This window comes from Callionymus lyra, chromosome 8 (genome assembly GCF_982586985.1).
Source record: "Callionymus lyra chromosome 8, fCalLyr1.hap1.1, whole genome shotgun sequence".
In the NCBI taxonomy this organism is placed as follows: domain Eukaryota; kingdom Metazoa; phylum Chordata; class Actinopteri; order Syngnathiformes; family Callionymidae; genus Callionymus; species Callionymus lyra.
In genome coordinates this window covers 1,246,398-1,274,127 of record NC_141825.1, presented here as the reverse complement: position 1 = coordinate 1,274,127, position 27,730 = coordinate 1,246,398, and the positions used below count along the sequence as shown (strand labels likewise).

At 36.9% G+C, this 27,730-nt stretch overlaps 3 protein-coding genes across 3 annotated transcripts; all 3 read right to left on the bottom strand.

The window, feature by feature from the left end:
• Positions 1-1,456: 1,456 nt before the first annotated feature.
• Positions 1,457-2,271, bottom strand: LOC148072632 (troponin I, fast skeletal muscle-like). The gene is made up of 5 exons (XM_087796939.1): positions 2,232-2,271; positions 2,027-2,155; positions 1,867-1,956; positions 1,629-1,802; positions 1,457-1,560 (listed from the first exon to the last, which is right to left on the bottom strand). The coding sequence occupies exons 1-5, from the start codon at positions 2,259-2,261 to the stop codon at positions 1,483-1,485; spliced, it is 501 nt and encodes a 166-aa protein (XP_087653065.1). The 5' UTR covers positions 2,262-2,271; the 3' UTR covers positions 1,457-1,482.
• A 2,647-nt stretch (positions 2,272-4,918) lies between these two features.
• LOC148072631 (troponin I, fast skeletal muscle-like) lies at positions 4,919-10,213 on the bottom strand. Its single transcript, XM_087796941.1, has 7 exons — positions 10,139-10,213; positions 8,959-8,989; positions 8,721-8,757; positions 7,957-8,085; positions 7,236-7,325; positions 5,153-5,326; positions 4,919-5,086 (listed from the first exon to the last, which is right to left on the bottom strand). Exons 2-7 carry the CDS (start codon positions 8,964-8,966, stop codon positions 5,009-5,011), a joined length of 516 nt encoding a protein of 171 aa, XP_087653067.1. The 5' UTR covers positions 8,967-8,989; positions 10,139-10,213; the 3' UTR covers positions 4,919-5,008.
• A 7,991-nt stretch (positions 10,214-18,204) lies between these two features.
• LOC148072630 (troponin I, fast skeletal muscle-like) lies at positions 18,205-25,372 on the bottom strand. The gene is made up of 7 exons (XM_087796938.1): positions 25,308-25,372; positions 21,987-22,019; positions 21,481-21,517; positions 21,285-21,413; positions 20,420-20,509; positions 20,125-20,301; positions 18,205-19,124 (listed from the first exon to the last, which is right to left on the bottom strand). The coding sequence occupies exons 2-7, from the start codon at positions 21,992-21,994 to the stop codon at positions 19,044-19,046; spliced, it is 522 nt and encodes a 173-aa protein (XP_087653064.1). The 5' UTR covers positions 21,995-22,019; positions 25,308-25,372; the 3' UTR covers positions 18,205-19,043.
• Positions 25,373-27,730: the final 2,358 nt, after the last annotated feature.

Below are 27,730 nucleotides of genomic sequence, written 5' to 3'. Positions count from 1 at the left end.
CAACAGGACGATTGTTTGGAGAGTGACTTAAGCCACAGAGAGGATGAGGACGAGGACGAAGGAAGGGGGAGACAAGTCTGACAAGTCTATAACTGTAAAATTTAACAGGGTATATAGGGTGTGATGTGCAAACTCAGCAAAAAAGACCGCCCTCTTTATGGGTACACTGCCAGTTTAAACCAATCGCTCCACAGGCTCCAGAAATACCATCTAACTCTCCACTGGAACCTCATAAATTTCAAGCACAAGAAGTGGACCTCGGCTGCCGAACAGATGCTATCGGGTTCCACCCCCGTCCACGCTTTGATAAAAGTGATGGAGTAAGTTGACCGTGACATATCCACCGACTGTGCTTCTATACATCATGAGTCTCTTCTACCCGCCTCAACCTTACAGCAGGCTAACTGGTCAGATAGAACCAGACAGGATTAAACAAGTATAACATTGACATTGTGGTCACACGACAACTATCAAACCCGGAGGGTGATGTTAAATTCTGTGAAACAAATAACACATTATTTAATAATCGATCTCCTTCTCTGTAACTTAACAGCACCAACCCCCCCTGAAGACAGATCAAAAGAATCCAAGCAGAGAGCGAAGTGTCAGACAGTAAATGGTGATGGTAGAAAGGTGTGAAAGTAATTGAAGATTCATTAGATGTTCAAGTGATAGTTACATGTTCATGCTCACAGTCAAATTACGCTACAAAAAAGGTGTAAAGTTTGAGTTGCAGGGTGAATATTCAAGTGTCACAGAAGTGATTATTTGAAGAAAAAAATGTCTAAAATAACATAAGTGCTATTATCTGTAATAGCAGCTTGCGCTTATGGTTGCATCTATTAAAAAAACAGTAGTATAACTTATTTCTGTTAGTTCAAGAAGCAATTGAATGTGCCTGAAGACATAGGGTTAAGGTTATTAGAATTTAAGGATTGTTCTAAATGTGAATAAAGATTAAGTCTGACAGCAGAGGACTGTGTCGTACATAATAATGACAATAGCAGTTGCAATAATAATGACTTCAAATTTAAATTTTAAATGGGAAATAAATAAATGGGCAAATAAGAGTCAAAATATGTGACGCATTGTCGAAACATGGAGCTGATGTGTTACCAATAAGAATAAAAGCATACAGAATATGTCGTAAGAAAATAATACTCACCATATTTGTTGTAAAGAATCGTGGTGGTGACACTCAGGGTTTTTTTTTAAGACATCTCAAAATGTACCAAAACGAAACACCAGACGTCTCTGCTTCCATCTAGTGTTGAGTTTTAGTAGTGCTTTCAGCCAAATAATTATTAGATCAGAATCTCTACTTAAATAATAAAACATTTATTGACTGTGATCATTGATCTTGAACAAAAGGCAGCGTAAAAGATTTTTCCTTATTCCAAAACATAATTTAATGGCACAGGTACCATCCAAAGTGTCAGATTGAACAATGAGCAGAGCTTCAAGCGGTAAGTGAACCAGTCTTTAGGAAGTCTCGAACATCTTCTTCCTGTCAGCTTTGTCCTCAATGTTCTTACGCCAGTCACCCACCGCCTCGGCGCCCTGCAGGACATACAGTCGCTCTGTGAAGCAGGTCTGGCCCTCGACATTAAATAGAATAATGGTCTCACCTCTTCTTTGACCTCCTTCTTGACCTGCTTCAGGTTGGACCTCAGATCCATGGTCACCTTGTGTTTGCCTCCCAGCAGAGCCTGCAGCATGGCGTCGGCTGACATGCGGACCTTCTTTAGGGCGGGCTTCTTCACTCCACCCAGCTCCACCACCTTCAGTTTCAGGTCATCAATCTGAAGAAATACAAACGTGTTGATAATTACAAACATGATAACAAGATGATTTTTCTTTTTGTACCTCTTTGTCAGCCTTGACCACCTTGGCCTCGGTGTCATATCTCTCCTCATCAATCTTGTCTACGGCCTGGGCGAGTTTTTTGGCGAAATCCTGTAAAAAAAAAGGGATTGAAAGAGGGATCCACTCTCGGGTCGGTTGTACAGTCCCACGCCCTGTTTACCTGGAGTGCTGCCAGGTCTCCACTCAGGTCTGGGGCAGGACAGGTCTCTGCCAAGTACGCCTCCTTGGCAGCCACAGTTTCAGCGGTCTCCTGCTCCAGCCACTGGGCAGCGATCTGCAGGACCAGGCTCTGCAGAAGAGGACAATCCACGTGATCAAAAAATAATTTCTTTCTTCAAAAACCAAAGATAAAAGCAATAAAATACCTTCAAGTGATGCCTGCGGCTGGATGTCATTTTCTTTCCCCTTTAAAACAACATTTTTAAAAGTTCAATTTTAACAAAAAAGAACACATAAAAGTACAATTTAGAAAAATGTAACACTTACTCAGACATGTTGACTTCTTTTTGTGTTCACCCTTGTTAAAACAATGAAGAGAATACCTTTAAACATTTTCTGACCATCAATGTAAAAACACTTCAAGCTAAATATAATGCTCACTATCAAACACCTCTGACACTCTTGCCATCAGTTAAGACTCGTCACCATGCTCGTGTTCAAAAATGCAAACTTCAGCTCCCCAGCTCAAATCTAATTCTGTCTTAGGGTCAAAAGGTTAACAACTACTTTTTCAGCAAGAACTTGTCAACAACTTAGGCATCGGATTCTTGTAAACATCAGCAACATTAAACAAGCTTTAACAATCTAACTTTGATGGCTGTGTTAGTCGCATTAAAAGAAAAAAATGTTATAAATGTTTTTTATATTCTCAAATTAATATTCTTAATTTATAGTTAACTTAACTACCAATACGATGTAAATTTAAATGAATAATCAGTGTTTTCTTATAGCTTACTATGATTTTGAAAATGAGTGATTTCAGTCTCACCTGCCGACCGTAACTTGATACTAGGGTTATCTTTAACACACCAGTAACTAGAGGAGTTAGTGAGACCCTTTGACCACACAGATTTTGGGACATGTTTTTTTTTCCAAACTAAATATCACAAAGCCTTTTTTCTCACAAAGAAACTTGATTCGGAGATTTACATATTGAATAATAAAACAACATTAACATGGAAATGTGTGTTACATTATTGGGAAATTATATATATCAATACCATTCTCAAGTTTCTTATTTAAACACAGACATTTAGCCTTTCATAACTAATGCCTTCGCGTGTATTTCAAGGGTTGTGTGATCAAAGAAAGTTGCTTCTCACCTACAATCGACGAGGAGGCGATAGACCCTGACCAACAGAGACAGTGAGGGAGTCAAAGACTAAAAAGTGAAATTTGGGGGGGTATATATGGACTTGGAGCCTTCCTCCTTATGGGCACAAAGTATTTGGGACAAACCAATGAGCAGACCAATGAGCTCTTGAAATACCTTCTTCTTTTGACCACAGGCCTCATAAATCTCCCATCAGCGCTTTGTGACCCTTTCGCAGATTGTCAGCAGTCTTCACGGACCTATGAGGGAAGCTCCACCGCAGGACTGAAGACAGAAGAAGGAAGATTCTCTTCAGCATTTTGGATTTAAACTTTCAAGACAGGAAACATCAAATAATGGGCAGTAACAATTTGGAACACAATATTTATCCAACACATTGGTAATTACAACCAATCATGGTTAATACATATATATATATATAAATATATAAATAAAGGCTGTATACAGTCAAGTAAACAGTGAAATGAGATATTTAAAAAGCTTTTAAATAAATGATTACTATTGAAAATTATTGAAAATTAAAATATGTAACTTATGTCCAGTCAATAAAATAATATAAAGCTGACTTCCCAACTGTGAGGTCCATTATGATGGATTTCATCCTTTTTTATACATTTTGAAAAATGAAACAAAGAGAAATAAGATGGCAGTTAACATTTTCCTTAATACTTAGAATATAACTATACAAATTTTAATTTTTAACTCACTATTTTTGCAGACATATCATCAAGTTTGTAAACCCAATCATGAGTAGAGATTTATATTGTTTTAAACGTATCAAAGTTGAATAATAATAAGAATAAATAATAAGAAAAATCTTACTGTTCTATTGAGGTTCTTTGTGATATGGTGATGCCATTCAACTCAATGAAGCTGAAAAACAGACAAAAAATAAATATATTTCAAACAGACATGCATGTATGTAATGTACTCATCTCAGGTTACTTACCTCACTTCTCCATTTGAACATGTCCATCTATTTATCCAAATTTCTGGATAAATTGACAAGTGTCGATATGTTTCAGATACAAGTTATTGTGAAGCAAACTTCCTATGACAAATGTTCAGATTCATTATATTTCTGAGAGCAACAAATAAAGATCTTTGGCATTGATGGTTGTTGATAACGACATCAATACCCTGCTTACGTAAAAATGCACATTGGTAATAATTCTACTTTACTGCTGTGAAGGGAATGTGTGCAACTGTCAATCATAAAATTATTTTGGTCCCTGGACATTCCCAATTGAGACTCTCTTCCCGATCAGCTGACTTCAAGTCCCCTGCTGCCCCCTAAAGGTGAACAGACATAATTGTCTCTTGTTTTTATGCTTTTACCTCACTTTACTTGCAACCAGGGCCGGGTCTAGACAGGCATGTATGAGGGGGCAGCCACAAATCTTGAGGGGGCATTGTGCTCCAGCACCTTTTACCATGTCTAATTGACAGTTTAGTTTGAGGGGGCACAACATTTATTTGAGGGGGCCAGGCCCCCTCTTGCCCCTGCCTAGACCCGGCCCTGCTTGCAACTGTTTATATATACAGTATATATACAGTATATACACAGTATATATACAGTATGTATATATATAGATAGATATATATTATGTAAGTAAGTAATTTGTGTGTGTTTTCTACTGTGCCCCTTTAAAGATTAAATGTTAAAAACATATTTCTAATGATTCTTGTTTTGGTTCACAAATATTGAGAGACTCAGAATACAGCTTACAGATTTAATGAAATACAAGCAATTTCCATCAGATGAAAACATCTATACATTTCTTAAAAAGTGCCAGCAGAGTAAGAATTTTAAGAAGTCTCGAACATCTTCTTCCTGTCCGCTTTGTCCTCAATGTTTTTGCGCCAGTCACCCACCGCCTCTGCAGGCTGCAGCAAACACACTGTCAGCAGCTGTTTCACAGACTCATGTTGCCTACCCTGAGCCGCACTTACCTCCTCCTTCACCTCCTTCTTCACCTGCTTCAGGTTGGCCCTCAGATCCAGGTTGACCGTGTGTTTGGAGCCCAGCAGAGCCTTCAACATGGCGTCTGCTGACATACGGACCTTCTTCAGGGCAGGTTTCTTCACTCCAGCCAAGTCGATCACCTTGATTTTCAAGTCGTCGATCTGCAATTAATCAATTTAGTTAATTTAAATTACAGTGAGGATACGTACAAACAAGCATAAAGTAAAAGGAATTCAGTCAACCAACCTTGTTTTCTTCAAATTCTTTCTTCATTTAAATCCTTGCTTAAATACTTTTTGTCGAGACGAATATAATATTTAGAACTAAATAGTCAAGACCTTATTTAAAGTTTTGGTAAATAACAACATTATATAGTTTGTATTTTTCATTGTCTGTGTTATTTTCGGCCTTTAAATTGTCATTGAACTCATCAAGCTGTTGGATTGAATTCTAAAGAGTCAATTTCCAGCTTGTCACGTTAATTCCTTGTGGAAAATAACATTGTACTGCTCTCGTCGAAATAAATGTGGAAAGATAAGACTTGTGTGAATTTTAATTTTTACACGTCGCAATTAGTAAAATCGCACTTCAGTAAAGTTGACCTGATATTGGCTGATTCGTTCTTTGCTCATTAATAATTCGATAAACGATAACATGTTGGATTAAAAATCGAAACTCTTCCTACTCACAGCTAGATGCCGTATTGACTTTAGTTCACTTATGAAGGACATCCATATGTTACCATACTAATTCGTTTTCAAACTTCCCTTTGAAATCTTTTCAATAAGAATTCTCAAGCAATATTCCATGGACATTTTGTAATAACTACTCTCATGAAGTCTGATGGGCACCATCCCAACTGGTGTCAGGATATTTAACTCTCTACTTTAAATATCCTGATGTTAATCCGTAGTGTGTTTTTCTTCTCGTGTATTTATTTTTTTATTTTATTTTATTTTATTTTATTTTATTTTATTTTATTTTATTTTATTTTATTTTATTTTATTTTATTTTATTTTATTTTATTCTATTTTATTTTTATTTTATTCTATTTTATTTTGTTAATAGTGTTAATTTTCTCATATTGTAAATAATTTGTATATTTTTAAGATCGTTTTATTTTATTTTATTATCTCTTTTATTATTTCTTTTTTTCCTTGCACTTTATTTTCAATTGTGCTGCTGTTGTAAAAGTGTGTTTCCCCTCTGGGGATGAATAAACATTTTCTATTCTATTCTATTCTATATTAATGTCACTTAAAAATGGCCTTCATATCGTGTTACTACACTCATTACTATTTCAAATCTTCCTCTGAATTCTTTTAATCACAATTTTCAGGCAATGTATAACACATATTTTTAAATAAACATTTTTTAATAACTCCTCAATAACAACTCTGATGGTCACCAACTTTATGACACCTAAACCCCCCCCCCCCCCCTCCATAACGTTACTACACTTTTCAAACTTTTTCTTGTAATCTTTTTAATGTAAGTAAGTTAGTAAGTAAGTAATGTTTATTTCTAGAGTGCCTTTCTAGGCCAGGGTCCCAAAGCACTTTAACAATCAAAAACAATACACAGTTACAATATATACTATAAAAGATCAAGACACATAAGACAAACACAGGAGTCTCAGAGAATCAAGGAAAAGCCTGCACTAATAAAAAGTCAGTAGATCCATCAAACACAGAGGGAGAGGAAGATTGTTCCAAAGCTTAATACTCTATGCAATATTTTATAAGCATTTTCTAATAACTCATTAATTACAACTCTGATGGGCACCTATGACCCCCTATAATGTTATTACACTCGAAGAACTCTTTTTTTTAAAAATAATTTACAATTGATCATTATTATAAGTAGTAGTAGACTATGTTATACTGATATATTGATATACTGACAGACAGCTTCCATGTTTTCTTGATAATAACCACTTCAGTCCTTACATCAATAGCTATTAAGACACACAACAGTCAGTACTACTGCAGAAGATATGTTTGACGAAAACAGTGTATTTATTTCCATGACTGTAAACACAAAATCATCAATCCAAGATGTTAGACTCACCTCTTTCTCAGCTTTTCCAACTTTGGACTCCATGTCGTACCTCTCTTCGTCCACCTTGTCGATGAGAGCGTGCAGCTTTTTGCATGTTTCCTAAAAACAACATTGTCATCAACACTCTTTTCTGATTCGTTTTTTTTTTCAGAAAAACTACTCAATACAAAATTAAATTATCTTGTTTTTGTATGGTAGATGATTATCCACAAAATAGAACAAGATATTTGATGAGAATGAAGATTTATTGCAACGTTTGGTCAAAATAACTGACAACACACTGGCTGCACATGCTGTGTTCAGTTGTTGAATCAATGCTATGAGGCCATGTTGAGACAACTTTCGCAGTAAACACTGTTTCACACAAAACCAGGACACAGCACTGATATGGTAAGAAATACGGTATATAGCAAATTGACCCGCTACTATTTGTATCTTCCCCATTCCTGATTTATTTGATACATTAGCCAAAAATCATCACAGATTTTACAACTTCCACACCCTTCTTATCCTCTCCTTATTTTTCTTCCTTTGATTCTCTTCCTTATCTTTATTAAGTCAATGCCTTTTTTGGTCTGCATTCAAACATTCATAGATGAAATCCAAAATTGTTATATATTGTTTGGTTGGGATGTATTACAGAAAAGATACAGGAAAAACCATGCATGCATTTGTTGTTGTTAATCTGCCAAATATGAAACAAATGCAATAGTAAAAGATCCATTTTCACCATGAGAGTATTGTGGTCTCCACTTAGACTGGGAGCTGGACAATTCTCTGCCATGTAGGCCTGCTTGGCCGCGGCCAGTTCCTTTTTCTCTTGAACAATCCAGTTGGCAGCAATCTGCAGCATCAAACTCTGAGGAAGAAAGAAAAGTCCAGTTAAATGCAAACATGGAAAATTAAGTTTTCTAAGATGTTATTTTAACAGCATGTGCACCCCGACTATCATTGTACCTTGACATGTGTTGCATTATGAAATAAAGGTTATATCAATCAAGCTGCTGTAACAGAGGATTGACATTATAAACAATATTACAATGCGTAGAGTCACAAGCATTTTCATTTTTTTTAACCCATCAGGAAACTAATCCTTGGATTAAGTAAGTAAGTAATTTTTATTTGTATAGCGCTTTTCCAGACCAGGGTCACAAAGCGCTTAAACAATCAAAAGAATATTCAATAAAGTATATACTTTGAAGGGCAAGATAAGATAAATCTTGAATGTATTTCTAAATGAAGTGATATTTTTTAATTTTATTATTTTGTCATCACAGCTAAGAAAATCGATGATTACAAAAATGTTTGTTGTGTTTGTTGTGTTGTGTTATGTCTTCCAGCAGAGAGCAGTACAAGCCATACAAGAATGATAGGGGGACAAGAACAGTATTTGAACTACACTAAGACACCTAAACTGTCCACAGATGCACACAATAAACCGGTGATTAAGTTGAAAGAGAGTTAATTTACATTAAAATATTAATCGATTACTACCTTCAGATGATGCCTGCGGCTCGAAGTCATCTTTTTGCTGTAAGCAAAAGAAGAAATAATGATTCCCAACACACAATATGTCATGTTGTTCAACAGTGTATTCTTATTTTTAGATTGTATTAGAAGTCGAGAAGTATTCATTAACCAATATTGAAGTAAGATCTTGAATACATCATTATGATTATTATTATTATTGTTTAAGAATCAACACACAAGTCCAACATTGGTCAATACTCACTCAGACATGACTGCAGTCTCTTGTCTTCACCCTGTGAGGAGGGAACCACAGGCAGATTGGGGAATAAATGGGAGAGAGTTTTAATATCTGGGAGCTTCAGTGAGCAGCTAAGTTTGGTTGTTACAGCTGCAGGGTCAGATGTCAACACTGACCCCAGCGATAAGCTTCCTTACAGGTGTTTAGAACCAAATATCCTCGGGGAGATTACACTTCAATTCCTTTCAGGGAGAAGGACGTCAGCAACAGAAAAAGTCTGTCGCTGCACATTTGAAGCCAGCTCCAGACTAGACGACAAATCCATCAACAGCCAGAATCGCATGTCAAATTGACTAAAAATACATTTAAAAAGATTTCTCTCAAATGAAGTCAGGATCTCTCGGGAACGACAATTAAAAGTTACCTTGTAAGGCATTTGACTGTAAATGATATAGTAAGTTATTTATAAAGATTTATTATTTTTCTCCCAGTATTGAGTTAAGTCAACGTTTATTAATCCAATGTCTAAAGGATTAAACTTTTTGTTAATTTAACCAATAGATTTTACATTTCAAATTAAAATACCCAAAAAATGTATGTATGTTATTATGAAGCACTAAAGAAAAATAAATGATACATTATTCAGGACAACAATATTGACAGACAACATTTGAATTTAATAGATTCAAGCTTTTCAACTTGTTTTTTCACATTTTTATTTATATATATATACATATATATATTATATATATTAAATTCATATATGCTCTTCATATATGCTCTTCAATACATATATATTTATATATATTAAAGAGCAAAATATATATATTTATTAAAGAGCAAAAATAGTGGATGTAAAGATTATAAGTTAAGTCTGAGTAAAAACATTCCAGACGTTCTCTTTATTTAAATTGTTCCATATCTCATAAATCAATCTTGTTATCTTCAAATAAATTCCACTCCACTGCCAACTTTCTCAACCATCCATTTGAAGCAGCAATCTCAAATAAATATAGTCCACACGCACCGAAAAGACGCTCAAATTATTGAATTAATCTCCTTATATCTCAAGTTTCCTTCCTGTGATTAACAGAGCCAGAGGTCAGGACTTTCAGCACCTTCACACTTTACCAAGAATCCTCTACACTGGATCCATTTAAAAGGCGGCATGCGAGGAAGAGGAGGAGGACAGAGCTGCTCTCACCTTTGAAGAGAAGAACAGGGAGCAGGATGAGGAGGAAAAGCAGGAGGACAGCAGTGGCAGTGGTAAGAAGTCCACTTCAGGCTGTATATATACTCACAAGCAGTCCCACATGGAGATGGATGTCCTGCTTAAGGAAAGGCCCAGTCCTCAGACCAATCGGCCAACAAGTTCTGGAAATATCTTCATCAACTGCCAACTCCAGCCTGTAAATCTTAAAGGAGGAGTCTCGGATCGTATCAGAAGTTGGGTTTGACCTTCAAGACTCTATAAAAGGGAGAAAAATGATGGAGCGCCAGTGTCAGAAAATGCAAAAAACAGATGACGGCTAACTCTTAGAATATTTGAGATGTAGATTTAAACATGCTCAAAGCAATTTTCACTGGTAAAAAATGCAGGAAATAAAGCGATTTATTGCTAATCTCTTCCTCTGTCAAGTGATTCCTACTCAACTAAGGTACACTTTATTTGGTCTTTCACAAAGAAGTGTGAGGGTTTTCTACTATATTTATGCATTTCTTCCAAAAATGACAATTTCACGTATGTTTACCCCTTGCTTTGGGGCAAAGTGACCCCCGTGGGCTACATGAAGCCCTCCTAATGTGATAAAGTTCATTCATTTATATCATATCTGTTAAATAAAGCGTTGTTAACCCTTGTGTTGTTTTGCTGGGTTTTCAGGACCTCGGGTCACCTTGACCCAAAGACACGGTGGTTAAGGCTCTTTCTACAGGGTTTTTTTCTAAGAGGTTTAACGCGAAAGGATTTTTTAGGTTAGGACATTATGGTAGAATTCTTGTGATAGAAGACGCGCACTGATAAGTCAAATAGGCAAATTGGTCGGTTTTAAAGGTTTGAAGATTCTACATACCTCACTTGTTGCTGGCTTGTAGCCTCTGTCTGCTGATTTATTTTAAGACAACTGTTGAAATGTAAATAAAACCAGCCACGTAATCCTGAAACCTTTACTTTTTTATAAAGCCTTCAGTCAGGACCAGGTCTTATGGTCTTTATTTGCTGCTATAGGTTTAGATTAATGGAGGAGTTTTCAACACAGATCTCTCGCTCACACACGTACACTTCTATTAATCTTCTTCCTCTCTTTTGGTTCTTATATAGTTTTATTTGAACTGTAAAACGTCTTATTATTTGACACGATGAAATTTAATTGAATAATACATTTTCACTTTTGAGAAAGCAACATTTGGTTTCTCTTGTAAACATAATCAATAAACAAGAACATACATCTACATCCATCGGTGTAAAGATTAGTCTAAATACAGAGGTGATGATATGAGTTTGACGTCGGCAAAAAAACAGAATCTGTTTTGATATGACTGTAACTATTGCACCAAATAAAGCGCCAGCATCTCTGCCCACTATAAATAAAAAGTAATCACCGGCTGTGCCGTCTTGGATTTCCCTCTTAAGTCGTGGATCTGCCCTCAGAAAGACTTCCCTGGCGGCAGATGCAGGCTCTCATCTTAACACTTGGGCTAAAAAAATATACACTGTGATTTGTTGAATGCTGGGATCTCAAGTTTCAGTGCGTTTCACATTACCTTGTGAATCATAAAGACATTCTTACTTAATTAGTTCATATCTTTCTGGAGGGAGAGTGACTTGATATCTTACGCAGACGGAAAACTCGAGTGTCTAGAGTTGCATCAAATGATACAAGTCTGTAGTTGTATTTTCAACATTGGTCGGCAACAAGAGAATGTTAATATAGAAGTGTGTAGTAGAACCAGATCTCTAACATAACAGATCACCAGCAATCTCTAACTTGAGAAGGGACTCATCACTTTGGGAGGGGGGGGGCTCTGGCTCTGGAAACACTTTGTGATCATGAGATCTATTCTGTTATTTTGATTGAAGTGTCTTGAATATTTAGTAGGAGCAAATAAAAAAAGGATATTCTGACATCAACATGTGTAAAGAAAACTAGATCCTTTGCATCCTTCAGACCAACAGGAGAAACCACCTGTCTGCTAATTACAGGCTAAATACAAACCAAATATCTATTTCTGTGGCTTCACCCCCTCTTTATGTGCCCCATATGTGCTGTATGTGCCCCAAAGGATTGCCTGCTGCTTAGCCTTATGATCAATGAAGTTTGCAATGACAAACTTGACTGAAAATCCTACATTGGTTATGAACTAGTTTCAATTTGAGTCACAGCCACAATGACATATAATAGGAAACTCCAAATCAACAGAACTCTGCCTCCAAGAAGTCGAAGATGTTCTATGCAATCCCTTCTTCATTCTTGTCACCAAATGTGATATCTTGCAGTATAAGAAAGCCGCATGCTATCAATTATCAATTACTGGCGACACTGGAACCAGAAATACCTCCCTGTGCTCCCAGGTGTAACAGTGCAATGGCTGGAAGTGACTTTAGCATAGCTGAAGTCAAATCAGCTGCTCTTATGTTGGCTTCAGACAGATATCTTTAGGGTGTTCCACATTTTTTTCACTGCAATTAACTGTCTTATATACTCATTCATATTGAGTTAGTGTTGAGCTTTTTAATATTAGTGTAATGACTTCTGCCACACCTACTCACCAGATTGAACCAAACATGAGATCATGGAAGATTGCGATAGCTCAGCAACAAGAGGACATACAGTACAGTACATAAGCTCCGTCAGGAAGTACGAGGGACGCAATAATGTCTGTGTCCAACAGTGTCACAGATGCATCAATAGGAGAATAAAAGAAAATGAATTAAATTGACATTTTAAGTCAAAAGGTGTCAGATTTAAAGAAGAGATTACCCCACATCGGGAAAATTAATTTTATTGCAATCAATCATTTAGTTACAAATAACCACTTTATTTACGTTTTATGTTTAATATTCAACTTTGCATTAAAAAAGCTCTAATGAGATTCTGACAGGGTTCTTAGTCTGACTTGCTTTAGGTCAGTCCTGCATGTTGCTAAAACAAAACATATATTGGCTGGCAAGAGAAGTCTGGCCTCTAATGTTATTTTCGACGTTCACACGTCACACGTCTGGGAAAGACAAGGGTTTTCTGTCATTTTCATCAAATGGATGTCCATCTGAAAAGCTTGGAGGCGCTATAGTACACACAGGACTGAACAGGGGTGTTTAACTGATAAGTCATAATATGAAAAATCTGCAATTTGATTTAAAATTTGCCCTCAGCACTTAAGGACGTCTCTACGATAGACGTCTGCTTTTGCTTCGTCCCCATGATCATGAAAGTTGTTTCTCCTTGCATATTCCACTAAACAAGCACTTTCTCTTCCACTCATTCCTATATCAGTGTCCTTATTTACCACTGTCATGTATGCGATAATGGGGAGAGTTTGACTCTTCATAAAAAAAATTGAGACGTGTTCTGCGCCTAATATACTACCTTGATTCTTATTATGTCGGCTTATCAACCTTTAACAATCTAACAGATAAGGTCAAACACATACAGTACATATACTTCCAACCTCTACTAAAAAAAACACCAATATTTCACCATTGATCTTCATCGTTTGCAGCCAATTCGAGCTAAAGTCATAAAAAGTGTTCTGTCTTCAATTTTTGGAAAACTTTATTTAATCTATTTTTCTCACAGAACCACTTTTCTTCCCAGGGAACGGCCTTAATCTTAACTGGTACATATCAGTTAGTACCCACATTAAGAAAACATTCCAGACCTGTTTTTAAGTTAAAATCATGCTCCTTCATTCCGACTAAGGAGAAGTTATCATATCATCATGTAACTCTCCTCCGTGGCATCATGAAGAGCATTAGACTTACACAACAATGAAGTACTTTCTGTATTTCTAAGGGGAGGCTAGGCTAATTTCAAGCATTTCTCACCTGTAATATCATCTTTGAATGCACTTTTTCGTAGCAGTGGAAGAAATAGACCCTTGTGTCTTGAGACAGCCCTCCCCAGGTACAGTGAGTAAGTAAGTAAGTAAGTAATATTTATTTATATAGCGCTTTTCGAGACCAGGGTCACAAAGCGCTTTAACAATCAAAACAATACTCAAAACAGTACATACTTCAAAGATCAAGACAACACCGAGAACAACACAGGAGTTCGAGAAATTCAAGGAAAAGCCTGAACAAATAGAAACGTCTTAAGATGTTTCTTAAAGGAGTCAGTAGACTCCATCAAGCGCAAAGAGAGAGGAAGATTGTTCCAAAGCTTAGGAGCAACAGCCTGAAAAGATTTCTCTCCTCTGGTCCTGAGCCGTGTGCGTGGAACCATAAGTAGATTCTGATCCACAGACCTCAGAGACCGAGCTGGGGTGTAAGGCTGGATCAGATCAGTGATGTAAGGAGGAGCCTGACCATGAATAGCTCTGAAAGTAAGAACCAGAATTTTAAAGTTGATCCTGAAAGAAACTGGAAGCCAGTGAAGAGTTTTAAGGATCGGAGAAATGTGAGTTCTCCTACTTGAGCGGGTCAGAATTCTCGCTGCAGAGTTCTGAATCAACTGCAGACGAGACACATCCTTCTTGTTAAGACATGAAAACAAACTGTTACAATAGTCCAGACGAGAAGAAACAAACGCATGGATTACAAGCTCCAGATCATGTTGTGACAACATTTTCCTAAGTTTAGAGATTTTTCTCAGTTGAAGGAAACAGTTTCTGGTCAGTTTTCTGCAGTGTTGAACAAGAGACATGTCTTTATCAAATACAACACCCAGGTTTCTCAGGCTCAGTTTGACAGACTGACCTAAGTCACCCAAGTACTGACTCAACCCTGGAATCTTATCATCAGGAGCAATCACCAGAGTTTCAGTTTTGTCCACATTAAGCTGTAAAGTGTTTTCACTCAGCCATTGTTTGATTTCTAGCAAACAATTGACTAAGCTGTTCAGTCTTTGGGGCTCAGTTGGATCAAAAGAGCAGTAGAGCTGGATGTCATCAGCAAAAATGTGATAAGAAACATCTGGAAATCTCTGAATGATTTTACCAAGGGGAATCAAGTACAGCAAAAACAATAAAGGACCCAGAACAGAACCTTGAGGGACTCCACACAACAGATCTGCCGATTCAGACCTCATTTGATTGGCAGATACACTAAAACTGCGCCCAGAAAGGTAAGATGAGAACCATTCTAACACAGACCCAGACAATCCCACTTCATCCCTTAGTCTTCTCAGCAGGATCTGGTGATCAACTGTGTCAAAGGCTGACGACAGATCCAAGAGAACCAGAACAGTGAATTTACCAGAGTCAGCCGACATCATGATGTCACTGGACACTTTCAATAAAGCTGTCTCCGTAGAGTGATGAATGATGGGTTGAGTACAACAGACTCCAGCAACTGCAGGCTAAGATGCACCACTTTAAAGCCGTAAATGTACTGCGAAGTGTGCCAGACCCTAGCTGGCTGTGTCTATGAGATATTTAATATATGTTGTCCATTTTGACTTGAGTTGCTTGAGCAATGGAGTAATGTCAAAATCCCAACTTGTAAACTAGTTCCTTCTGCAGAGTTGTAGTTAGGAGTATCTAGCAGGATGGACAGCAGGGGTGGCATCTGATAGTGATGACAGACACGCATGCGGCCAGGAAGATCTACCCTGTGATATGCTGGGAATGCATCTTCCGGGATGATTCAGGGGTCAGGTTCAAAGATATGGCAGTGTTCATTATACAACTCAAAGCTCTGGAATGTTCTGTGCAGCAGGTCTGGGTTGGTAAGAGCGTGAGGCCTTCCTCACTTTGTGGGAACTATGTGTGTGCGTTTACATAGAGCATTATTCATAGTGCATAGTTCATGAGTGACGACCAGAATAGACCTTTAAAGTTTTATACCATTGTTTTTTAATATATTTATTTAATATCTACAGGCTCTGTAACTCAAGGAAATATGTTTGTGCAGACTCTACTAAATACTTTTTCACGAGTAATAAACAAAAATATTACATTTAAAAAAAAAGTACTAAAATGTAGTTATTATTATTATTGTCCGAAGTGCTATTTTCATGCATCAACATTGCCTGGTTTGAAACACATTTAAATCAGATAAAACAACTACAGTCTATATTGTGGTTTAACAGCAGCCTCTAGTGGCCAACTGACCGAACTAGATGACAAGAAAAATACAAAAAAGGACGTCATAACAGGAAGACATACTAGTGACAGATATCCAGTAGTATGTCACTTATATCCATAAGTAGAAATTCCCACAAAAATAAAAAAGAACCTGAAAATATCTAAGAAGCAAATTGCACTTATGTAAAATAAGTAAGTAAGTAATTTATTTGTATAGCGCTTTTCTAGACCAGGGTCACAAAGCACTTAAACAATCAAAACAATATTCAATAAAGAATACTATAAAGGGCAAGATAAAACTAATAACACAACAGGAGTTCCAGAAAATCAAGGAAAAGCCTGAACAAATAAAATGTTAGAGAAATGTAAAAAATAATGTTTTTATAATTTTTACTACAACCAGAAAAGGACAATTAGGACCTTTTATTTTCTGCAAACCAAACGCTGTCCCTACATGTCTTAATGTTTGAGCTTTTACATTTTTTTGCAGTTTTTTTTTGCAGTTATGCGGCCCCAATCCACCTGCCGATCCGACACTCCATTCTTCCCATAGTCATAGAGTATTTTCAAACAAACTTATTTTGAAAATACACGGACATGTGATTAGAGGTCCAGGGTTCTTCTCAGTCGACAAATGCAAATTGTGAATTCCATTAGAGCACTTGCCGGGCCAAAAATGGTATTATTATGGAATATGAATAGCATATTCAGTGACATCAATAAAGCAATTGATTTTGGAAACAGTTTTTATTAGCATACACGCATCTACTTAAACAGTTTGCTTTGTGTAGATTTAGAGTAACATTTAAACGTAAATTATTTTTTTTATGATGTAAGTTTGCACCCAATGTTCCCTTTGGTGCTTTTTTAATCCTTGTAGACAGTCACAGAGCTGACCTTTGAAAACCTCCTGTGTCCTGAGCGGTATCAAGGTCTTTCTCCTCCTCTGCTCCCTGTTTCTAATTCCGGCAGCTAGCAGCCTGGCTGAAGGTGCAGCTGTTATCAGAGGATCTGATCCAGCGGGTCAAATTTAGCCTTAAGTCACCACGGTGAGATAGCAAACACACAAGACATTGTTGTTGCCGTTGAGTCGACAAGAAGCGGAATATAATGGTCACTGCTGCTTTCTCATGTCAGCTTTGCACTTGGTTCTTTATTTAGAAAACTACCGATGGATTGTAAGAACTTGAAACATATTCATTCAATGTGAGCTGCTTAAACATTGTTTAAGTTTATAAAGAGACTTATGTTCTGTAATTATATTATGTTATATTATATTCTCTTGTTTCATTGTAGACAAAATTGTTGTCAAACTCATGACAATCAACAATAGTGACAGATACAGGTACAGGAAGGAGGTGAGTGAGGCCAGCGAGAAGTTTCTGTCTGGTTGGAAGGTAAATCCGAAAAAAGGGAGAATGTATGTCATGGAGTGAGTAAATATTGCAGAGGGACAGACGATGAAGAGCATATTAACATAAATAAAAATGGAATAAACTCATTTAAGTTTTATTAAGTGCATCTATAAGCATTTAATGGTTTATAAATATGTCTTACAATGTTTACAAATCTAAAGATTCTTACCTACTGAAGCAGTCAAACTGTGTTCAAATCTGAAAGAAATGGAAGAAAATAGCGTGAATGCAAACGATGAGGTTGGCTAATGAAGAGATTTACTAACAACTCACCATGGCATGATGTACATTTTCTTTTTCCAGATTTTTAAATGGCAGGAAACAGCATTATACAGAGCAAATATTATTTGTTAAATTAATACTTGAACTTTGCCTGTTAGTTCCACATTTCATATCAATTATCCAAACCAATTATATAAATATAGGTATTTGTGTTATGCTTAATTTAAATTACATCATTATCTTTTATTTGATAAAAACCTTATTATAATTTATCTTTTTTGTAAACACATTCTTTCAGCAATAAAATGAACACTGCTGTCATAACATATCACATTTCCCTTTCTGCGAGCACACATGAGAGAAAAAGAGAGCAAACACACAAAGAACAGCATGAAGATTTTGGATTTAATGTGAATGATCAAGACAAAAGGTACATCACAATTTGAAGTGAACAATTAAGAAATTATGTTGTGATCTTTATTTAGAGCGGACTGTAGCTGAAATGTGTCTCAGTGCTGGCACTAGCAAAATAAACATCATTCAAGCTCAGGCTCAACTACGTACAGTGATAATGTGATCAGATTGGATTTAAAATAATGCATCAATACTGCAGAACTAAGTCTAATAATTAACTATTAAATCAATCGGAGTAGTATCTGTTTCATCAGTCAAGTATATCCCCAATAGACAACAGGTGAAGTACTTGATAAGGAAACAGCGTCTATGGTTTCTATTCTGCTCATGGATGGTTGATCACAGCTCTGATATCAGCACAGTCAGCTCTAAAATGTCACAATACAGATTTAGAACATGCAGTCTGATTTATCTGGAGTTTTTTTTTCCAAAGTGAAATTTCTAATCCTCTTAATACAGAAAACACTTATTAACACAGTCAGATTGTTAACATTTGTTTCCAGCTTAATATGTGTGTATTCCTCTTGCATATGCAGTATTACATGAATGTACCATTCCTACTCAACCCAAAACATCACTTGCGTCAAACATCAATTTGTGCGGGTTAAATAAAGGACAATCTTTTAAAAACCAAACCTTTCTTCTCATTACATGCAATACATCATTTCCCACCAATAGATTAACCACATTTAGCCAGTAACTAGCAAATCTGGGGATGAATATTTCATCTTTGGTGAAAAAAAAACTCCTAAATTACCAAGACCTATGTTCTGTTTGAAATGTCTCCTCATGCTTAAATGAAATACCAAATCTTGTTTAACTGTCAAACATCTTCTTTCTATCAGACTTGTCTTCAATGTTCTTACGCCAGTCACCCACATCGCGAAGCTGCTTGTCCTGAAACACACACAACAGTTTGTGGTAAGAAAAGTCATACAAATTTCCACATACTTGTTGTTATCAGTCCATGATGATTATAAACATCTATTCATTTTTTGATTTATGTTAATATATATATATATAATAGTAGTTGTGTCTGTCTATGTTGTGTATGTTGTCATGGGGAAGGAGACCCCCATGAAAATTCAATGTTAACCATATGCATTACCTACTAGAGTTCTGGAGATTTACACAATGTCAGCTCACTTCACCAATTTTAAGGTGGCAAAGCTAGACAGAACCCTGAACATTCAAATACTTCAGCAACTGTAAGGCAGGCATTGTATTAAGCCTCTTTGACACCAGCCAGGCTGTGCTCAGCAACAGCCGGACCAGGATCTCTTGCGACTGAAGAGAGCGTGGTAGGATCGACATGTAACGTCAATAACCCTCCTCTCTCTTGCGCTTCCTCTCTCTCCCTCTCCCCCCTTCACTCAAAAGCTAAAATAAAATAAACAAATTAAAAAAATCCTTGAATTCATTTGTCAACATTAAAGCACTGATGTCAACTTACTTAAACACAAAACATTAAAGTTTCTCATCAGGTTAATACCCTTCATTAAGGTGTGCATCAAGAAAGTCCTATTGCTTCTTCTGTCTTCTTTAGATCAGAGTAGTGATGTGTTGATGAGGCCTCATGAGACAACATCACACATTTGAAAGACCACTAGATGGCACTCTCTGCAATATAATATTTGGTTCTGATCTACTAAATCAATGAAACCTGACATAATTTTCAAACTGAGAATGCCATCTAGTGGCCTTTCAAAATGAAGACACTGCATTATGATGCACCATCAAGCAGTGGATGTTCAATCATGATGCCATCAATAGCCCAGAGCATTGTTTGTATCGACAGGTATTGAGCAGTGGCTGAGTTAGCTTCTGCTCGCAGCTTTTAAACATGAGTTAGTAAATATTTCCATGTGAGTGTATTTGCAGACTATTATTGACTCACCTCCTCTTTCACCTCCTTCTTGACCTGCTTCAGGTTGGCCCTCAGGTCCATGTTGACCGTGTGTTTGGAGCCCAGCAGAGCCTTCAACATGGCGTCAGCTGACATACGGACCTTCTTCAGACGGGGTCTCTTGAATTTCCCTCTCAGGTCCACAATCTTGATGTTGAGGTCCCTCACCTTTCCCCCCCAAAAAATGGAATAGCTTTAAAATGTTGGCACATTTCCAGTGTGAATTTTCCTGAACTTCAAGCTGACTACTGCCTCAATTCTACGGTCATGTGAACAAAAGTCTCACCTCATTTAGAACCATGTTGAGCTTGAACTCTATGCTGTATCTCTCCTCCTCACTCATGTCCAGCTGCTCATGGAGTTTCAGGCAAAGTTCCTGTTGATGAAAAAAGAGAAATCAATTAATATAAAGATTTTGTCTTTGACTCAAGTGCGAAAGAAAAGTGGAAAAAAATGAAGGCCAGATTTGACAGTAACAAATAATAATAATGCATTATTTAATATGTATTCTTTGTGTATGAAGTACTCATTATTAATGTTATTAATTTATTGTTTATTTAACTCTATTTCTCTACTTAAACAAAAGATATTTTCAAAGGCAAAAATTATTAGGAAAGCATTTTAATCTCTGAGCTTTGTTTAAACAACAATCACACTTGCTTTCTTGTGAATATTTATGAAGTCATTATGTGGAGAAAAGAAGATTATGATCAGCAACGGCATCATTGTTCCTTGACACCTTTCTCTGTTCTGAGTTGCACAAATAAATTGAGTTTCCATTGTAACAATATCTGCTCACACTTTTGCTTTTATACAGTATTTTATCTCTTTTAAAACCTAAACAACCAAAACTTGATATTTTCTGGTATTGATAGGTCTTGACATTATGGAAGGCAGGTAACCCACACAAGATAATCAGTCATGGTCACGGTCTGTGTTTTTACCTCTCACAAGCTTCACTTTTTAACCTATAACTCTGGCTGTTTCCAGCCATCTTTTTCTGCAGAAAGTGGCAACATCTAAATTATTTTAACTCATATAATACATTTTATCAAAACATCCTTCCATTTTGTAAGCCTTTCTTTAAGGTGAAGTTCTGAAGCCTATTTACAGAAAAAAACCCAAAATGTATCGAACTGTTTTCAACCAACCTTCAGCTCATCGTTGGAGTAGGGAAGCTCAAGAGGAGGACATTTATCTGCCAGAAATCGTTCCCTCTCATCAGCTTTGGTTGAAGCTTCGGCTTCCAGTAGGTTGTTCGCCACCACCAGCATACAACTCTGTACAACAGTAGTATATTAGAGAGACATGTACTGTACAGCAGAGGTTTGTTGATACTCGTTTTACCTTCAGTGTATGCTTGCGTCTCGCTGAAAGTCTTTTTCTGTGAATCACAAACACAAATAAGAAACACTAACAAAGAAGGAAAAAGTAGAGGTCGGAAAAAAAACAGTACGCTATCCATGCATTATCTCATGCATTCATTGAACATCTATAGCCACTATAGCAACTCATTTGAGAGCTATAGATGAAAGAGCGCATTCTTCATGACTTACACATTTTGTTTGCAGAAGAGGGGGGAAGAAAACAAATGTAGAAAATGTAAATTTACTATCGAGAGCAATAATAATAAGAAAAGTTTAATCTGAAATTAAATTTTGCATTCATGATTTTACTGAAAATAGGACACATCGGACAGAGATCTGTGGCTCTACCTTGGAACACTGTGGAGATAAAGAATCTATGTGTTATATTGTTAATTCATGACTTGTTTCAAGAATAATTTGAATTTTGTTACTGAAGATGGACAAAGATGATATGATTATTTTGACAAGAATATAAAATGTACTTACTCAGTCATGTTGGCTGCAGACTCTGGATTTTATCTAGGGGCAGAAATAGGGAAGAAAATTGACATTATGTATTGTGTCTAATACTTGCTATTATTAAAGTCTTTAAAAATACATACACAGAGAAACTAACATTTTTTGGCACAGGATTGAAATTCAATGTTACAGAGTTAGCCATAAGTGTAAATACTGTATTAAGCACTTTCAAAATGAGTGACGTTTTTCTTTTTAGAACTGATAGACACCATTTGTTCCATGCAAAAGTAAGCTAATTCTTTTTTATTAAGAGACTAAAAATATTGCTATATCTGCTGGAAAACAGACCCAAAAGGCAGAGTTTTAATTTAAGAAACGAAATATTTTTCCCAAAATCAAAGTGGATGCATTTCTACCTTGAGTAACCTAAATTAACTTTAGCCTTCTGTCCATCGCAGTCTGGTCTCAAAGCCTTCGCTTGAGAAAGAACAGAATTAAATAAATATTAAGTTATATAATATATATAATGAAGTTCATGAGCTTTGCAGCTGCCATTTCCACAACTGTGGTTTACAAAAGAGCTTTGAAGTTAAGAGCTCCAATCATCAAAACTTTTACTCTCCTTAACGTGTTTTGAATGAGACGGCAAAAAGATAAAAAAAAGAGTACTTTTTTGTTTTGTTACCTTTGCTAAAGAGGTTGTACTGGGATATATTTACTTGCTTAATACCAAAATGGTAAATCGCAGATTAGGATCAGTTAATAAAACAAACAAAGACATAGCAAAGCAGAACCCACAGTACATAAAGAAGGAAAGACTTTTGTCTCTCATTGTTGCGTCAGTTGGAAGGTTCTGGGTTTAAGTCCTGTTGAGTTTGCTCTTAGTCAACGAGATTCTAAAATTATAAAAATTTGGAAAAAGTTTGTTTGAAATAATGTTGTGTTTCAAATGAGCTACTTGACATAGGTATGCAAAGCATTCTTTCTTTTCCACAATTAATCCTGATCAATTTCAAACACTAGGGAATTTTAAACCTATAAACCTGTAAGCGTATGTCTATTCACACTGCTTTCCTTCTGCTGGTATCATCTTTCTTATTTTTACCAAGCTAAATTTATCTTCAGTCGCCACAACAACTCATGGATATGATTCATGCAACACCAGGCAGTGTTACGAGAGGACCACCAAGCATTGAATGCTAATGTCGATTGTGGGACCAGTAACTAGCCAACCCCCTCTGGTCTTCTAGCTAACCTTCAGAAAGTCCATTGAGCAGCATTAGATGGAGCAGATGTTAGAACTCAGCACATTACTATTATGATGGAGGTTGTCAACACTGATCCATCCCATCTAGAGTTACTCTCAACAGATTAACCTAAAGCATTGCTTCCATTCCATTCTTCCCCTGGCATTAAAACAGTTTAAATTTGGTTTTAACTTCATATGCGTCAACTTTCCTTTTCCTTAGCAAAATAAAAAAATAAATGCATTTAAAAGAAAACAAATCATGTGCAGCAAGAGACCTTTGAGTCTTTTTAGTTGCAAAATAATTTAACATTTGGCCTTGATTAGATTTAATCCATGCATTAAAGATGAGCATTTATACAACCATATAAGGCAATATAAAACAAATGGGAAATATTTCTGCTTTTAATATTCTCCTCTCACAAGTGAACCTGGTGAAGCATCAAGTTTGTTACCATGGTCATCAATCCCAGTAGTCGCTATGGACTATATGGACTTGTTGTATAACAAAGCAGGGTGTGATTACAACTGGCTGGAGAAGGAGTGAAGAACATTATTACGACAAGATGGACTTTGTTTTCGTAACCTCTCATTTGCTGATATTTCTGATGGGGGAGAACTTTATTAAGTAATAACTTCAAAACATGGTCATTATGAGGGACTTACTGCATATTGGAGAGGGAGACTTCAACATTTAAAACATGCGAGTAAGTCAGCAGAATTCATAAGTTGCCCTTTAAGATAAAAAATACTCATCAGGCTGAGCTTATTTCTTTAATTGCTTCTTCAAAAGTACCCATGTGCTCAGTCTTGGTATTTTGGTCAACTGCAATGCAGTGAGCTCTAAACAGAGATGAGAAAAGCTTGAACCTTGGAATTCATTGTATCGTTCTTGAAAAAGGAATCTCTGCTGAACATTAGGAACACATGTTCAATTAATACTTTTAGATCATCGTTATCGGATGATACAATTCTTTTTTAAAGTTAGATTACACCTTTTATATGAGGACATACCAAAGTCCTCTGCCCTCATTTTAGATGTCATCTGAAGGTCTTTGTTTTCTTGTTTTTTTTTCCTGCTTGGATAAAAACACCATCTTAAATGTATTCTTTTAGTGCTAATGAAACCTCTTAGGAATGTTTTGGAAGTACGCAGACACCTTCCTGAGCTACTCGTCATGTTATAGAGATGGAGCGATGGATTAGGACTCTATTCCTGGATACTCAGCTGTTCCTGACAGCGACGGCGCTCTCCTCTTAAAGAGAAAAGATGTCCGACAACCACTGCTGGAATCCTAGAACAAACGGCTGACCCCAGAACGAACATAAACCAATAAGAGCCCAGAGGACGTGTCTGCGATCTATTTACAGAAACTTAATAACAGGGAGGACTTGACAACAGATGAACAATTATATGCAGGGTTACATTTTGGACCTGATTTAGGTCTTCAGTGTGGGGTTGTTTTAGGAGGGGAACAGAAGATTCAACATAACTGAACACCCAATACTGGCTGAGACATCGAAGCATAAACTCACTCTAACTGACCACAACTTCAGGATACTCTCTTCTAATAATAATATCATCAAATTGTTTTGAAATAACAACCGAGTTCTCAGTGAGTATGACTTCACTTTCCAAGTAAATGCCAAGACCAAGGTTGACCTATCATAGCAGATTAGGAGGTTCAGACGAAGCCTCCTCAGCGTTGACAGGAGGATAAACACTAACATATCGAGTTCAAGTTGAAGTCTGGCAGCTGTGTCAGATTACTAAGACACATTTGGCCAAATCGTTTATCACTGAGTCGCCACAGAAAACACATGGCAGACAGCAGCATTTATGAGTAAAAGATGCTTTACCCTGGTGTGAAGAATAACAGCAAATAAACAGCTCATCTATTAAATAGACACACTATAAAAAACAAAACAGTTAACACCATGACAACCTATCCTTACAAATTCAAAATTACATCTATACAGTACAGATATATCAGAGGCATCAGAAAAGTAAAGAAAGGTTGATAATCAAAGTGGTTTTACGAAGAAATTTAAGTCAATATGAGACCATGCAAGTCATGCAAAAACAATCCAAATCAGATTACCTCACAGGAGCAGAAGCACCGTTGGGTTGGCGGTTTGAGTCCCAGACTGGCTGAAGCGTAAAGAAGCTTTATATATAAATATTCAAAGTCAAACACGAACACTAAATCCTCCAGTTTCTCAGTATGGAAGTGGATCAGTGTCAAACCAATCAGGTGTCAAGGTCATGAAATACAGTCTAGTTTTGTCACCCACTCACCTCCCCCAGACCAGCCCGTCTCATATAAATAACCCGCCCTTTAGGATTCTTATTTGTATTATCTCCTGCCCTGCTGCTGATGGACATCACATAACAGAATCACATGTCGGGGAAGGTTGGTTTTCTTAAACTGACCAGGAAGATATTTAGCCATGTTTTGATTTTTTTCAGTTTTCTTTTGCAATAAATTGCTCTTTCTAACTTATATTTGACTTTAATTTCAATATAATGCAACTTAACAATTCAAGGATTATAATCATGTACTTTCACTACCTATATTTGTCAGTCTTTATGTAAGGAAATCATTTTCCATGTTTTTTTATAATCTCCCATTACCACAATTGATGTGATGATTTAATAATTCATCAAATTGTGTCTTTACATAATTTAATACTGGAGCATATTTATCAATGATGAACCCAGTGAGACAGATCAATCTTAACTTTACAGGTGGCACCTCATAAATGATTCATGACTCAACAGGAAATACCACTAGAAACTACAAAATCCTTTTTCTCCCCCTTCTTTCTCTGTGAAAGAAGAACTGAATACATTTTTGGGCTTTTTCAATACGTATATATCTTTTCATCTAGGGGCTTCTAAGAGGTAATGGATTGCCCAGGACAGAAAGTCATGCTGCCATGTCACTGTATACATGGTTAGTCTAAGGTTTATTTTCTTGCACATGCTGGTTGAATGTGGTTTTATTTATTTTAATCCCTAAATTGATTTGGGTAAGTTTAGATAGATGGACCTCAAAGGTTCTCTCAATTTTTAACATCATTACGATTAGAGAGCAGGTGATGTCTTCTACTTTTCTCCCATTTTCCCATCAATTAACTTTTCTATTATTGTATTATTTATTTTGTCTTTCTATTGTTCGGGATAACATCAGAAAAGGGTCTAAAGATTCACCAGGGGAGAAAAAGCTCCAGAAGGGGCCTCGCATTGACCACTACTTCCTCAGAGGTAGGGCAAATCATTTGATTGAAACCCAGTGGCAGGATGCTCACCACAGCCCACAGGGTATCAGAACCCAAGAGGAAGCACAGCCAGTAACAAATCCTCCGATGGAATTGAGTACTGAGCCCACCCAGCCACAGCTAGCAGTAGAAAGGAAAATGGAGGAAGCCTCTGATTTTGTGGCCTAAATCCTGCCAGGAAAAGAGTGGATAAATACCTAGTCCATCTTCTGGAAGGTCTGAAACGTGGTGTTTCAAAGGAAGCTGGACAGGGTGGAAGAGATCATATATACCTATGCAGCAGAGATTTGGGGTTAAAAGTAGCACAGAGAAAGAACAGTCAGCCAAGCTCATGTCCAGAAAGAAATAGAGCGGCTGGTGAAAGAAAGTAGATGCCTAAGGAAACATTGGAAGAAGGCCACAGGAGCCGAAAGAAAAGGACTGGAGGAATTACAGGCAAGCATCACCTTGCAACACTGAGGAGAGCAGAATGCCTGAAAAAGCAACGCAAGAAGAAAGAGCGAACAAGGACGGCCTTCTATAGAGATCCCTTGAAGTTCGTAAAGACATCTTTTCCAAAGAGAAAACCAGGACACACAAAGTCCCAGTTAGAGAATTAGAGGAGCAATTGAAGAAAACCTATTCTGACAACCAGAGGCCATGAACCTGTCATAATTCCCCATGATATGCCACCAATCCAACCACTTAAGCACCAGATAGACTCAAGGCCCCTTACATGGAGTGAGGTTGAGAGTGCAATAAAGCGGGCAAGTACATCATCAGCCCCCGGGCCCAACCCCACCTATATAGGCTTTATAAGAACACGCCGGGCGTCAGGAAGTATCTCTGGAAGCTAATGAAAGTGGCATGGGAAAAATGTATCATACCTAAGGCTTGGCGAAGGGCAGGAGGGACCCTTATTCCAAAGGAAAAGGACTCCTCAGCAATAGACCAATTCCGCCAGAGCAATCTTCTCAATGTGGAGGGAAAGATATTCTTTAGTTTTGTGGCCAAAAGGCTTTCAGTATTACTGTAGTCCAACAACTTTGTTGACAACTCAGTGCAGAAGGCAGGCATTGGTGTCTGGAGCATGCCAACATAATCTGGCACTAGGTACAAACAGCAAAGAAGGAGAAAAAATATCTACATGTGGTCTTCTTAGACCTTGCAAATGCCTTCGAGTCAGAGCCTCATGAAGTGTTGTGGGCAGCTTTTGACTTCTTCCAAATTCCAGAAGACATCACAAGGCTGATCAGAACCTATT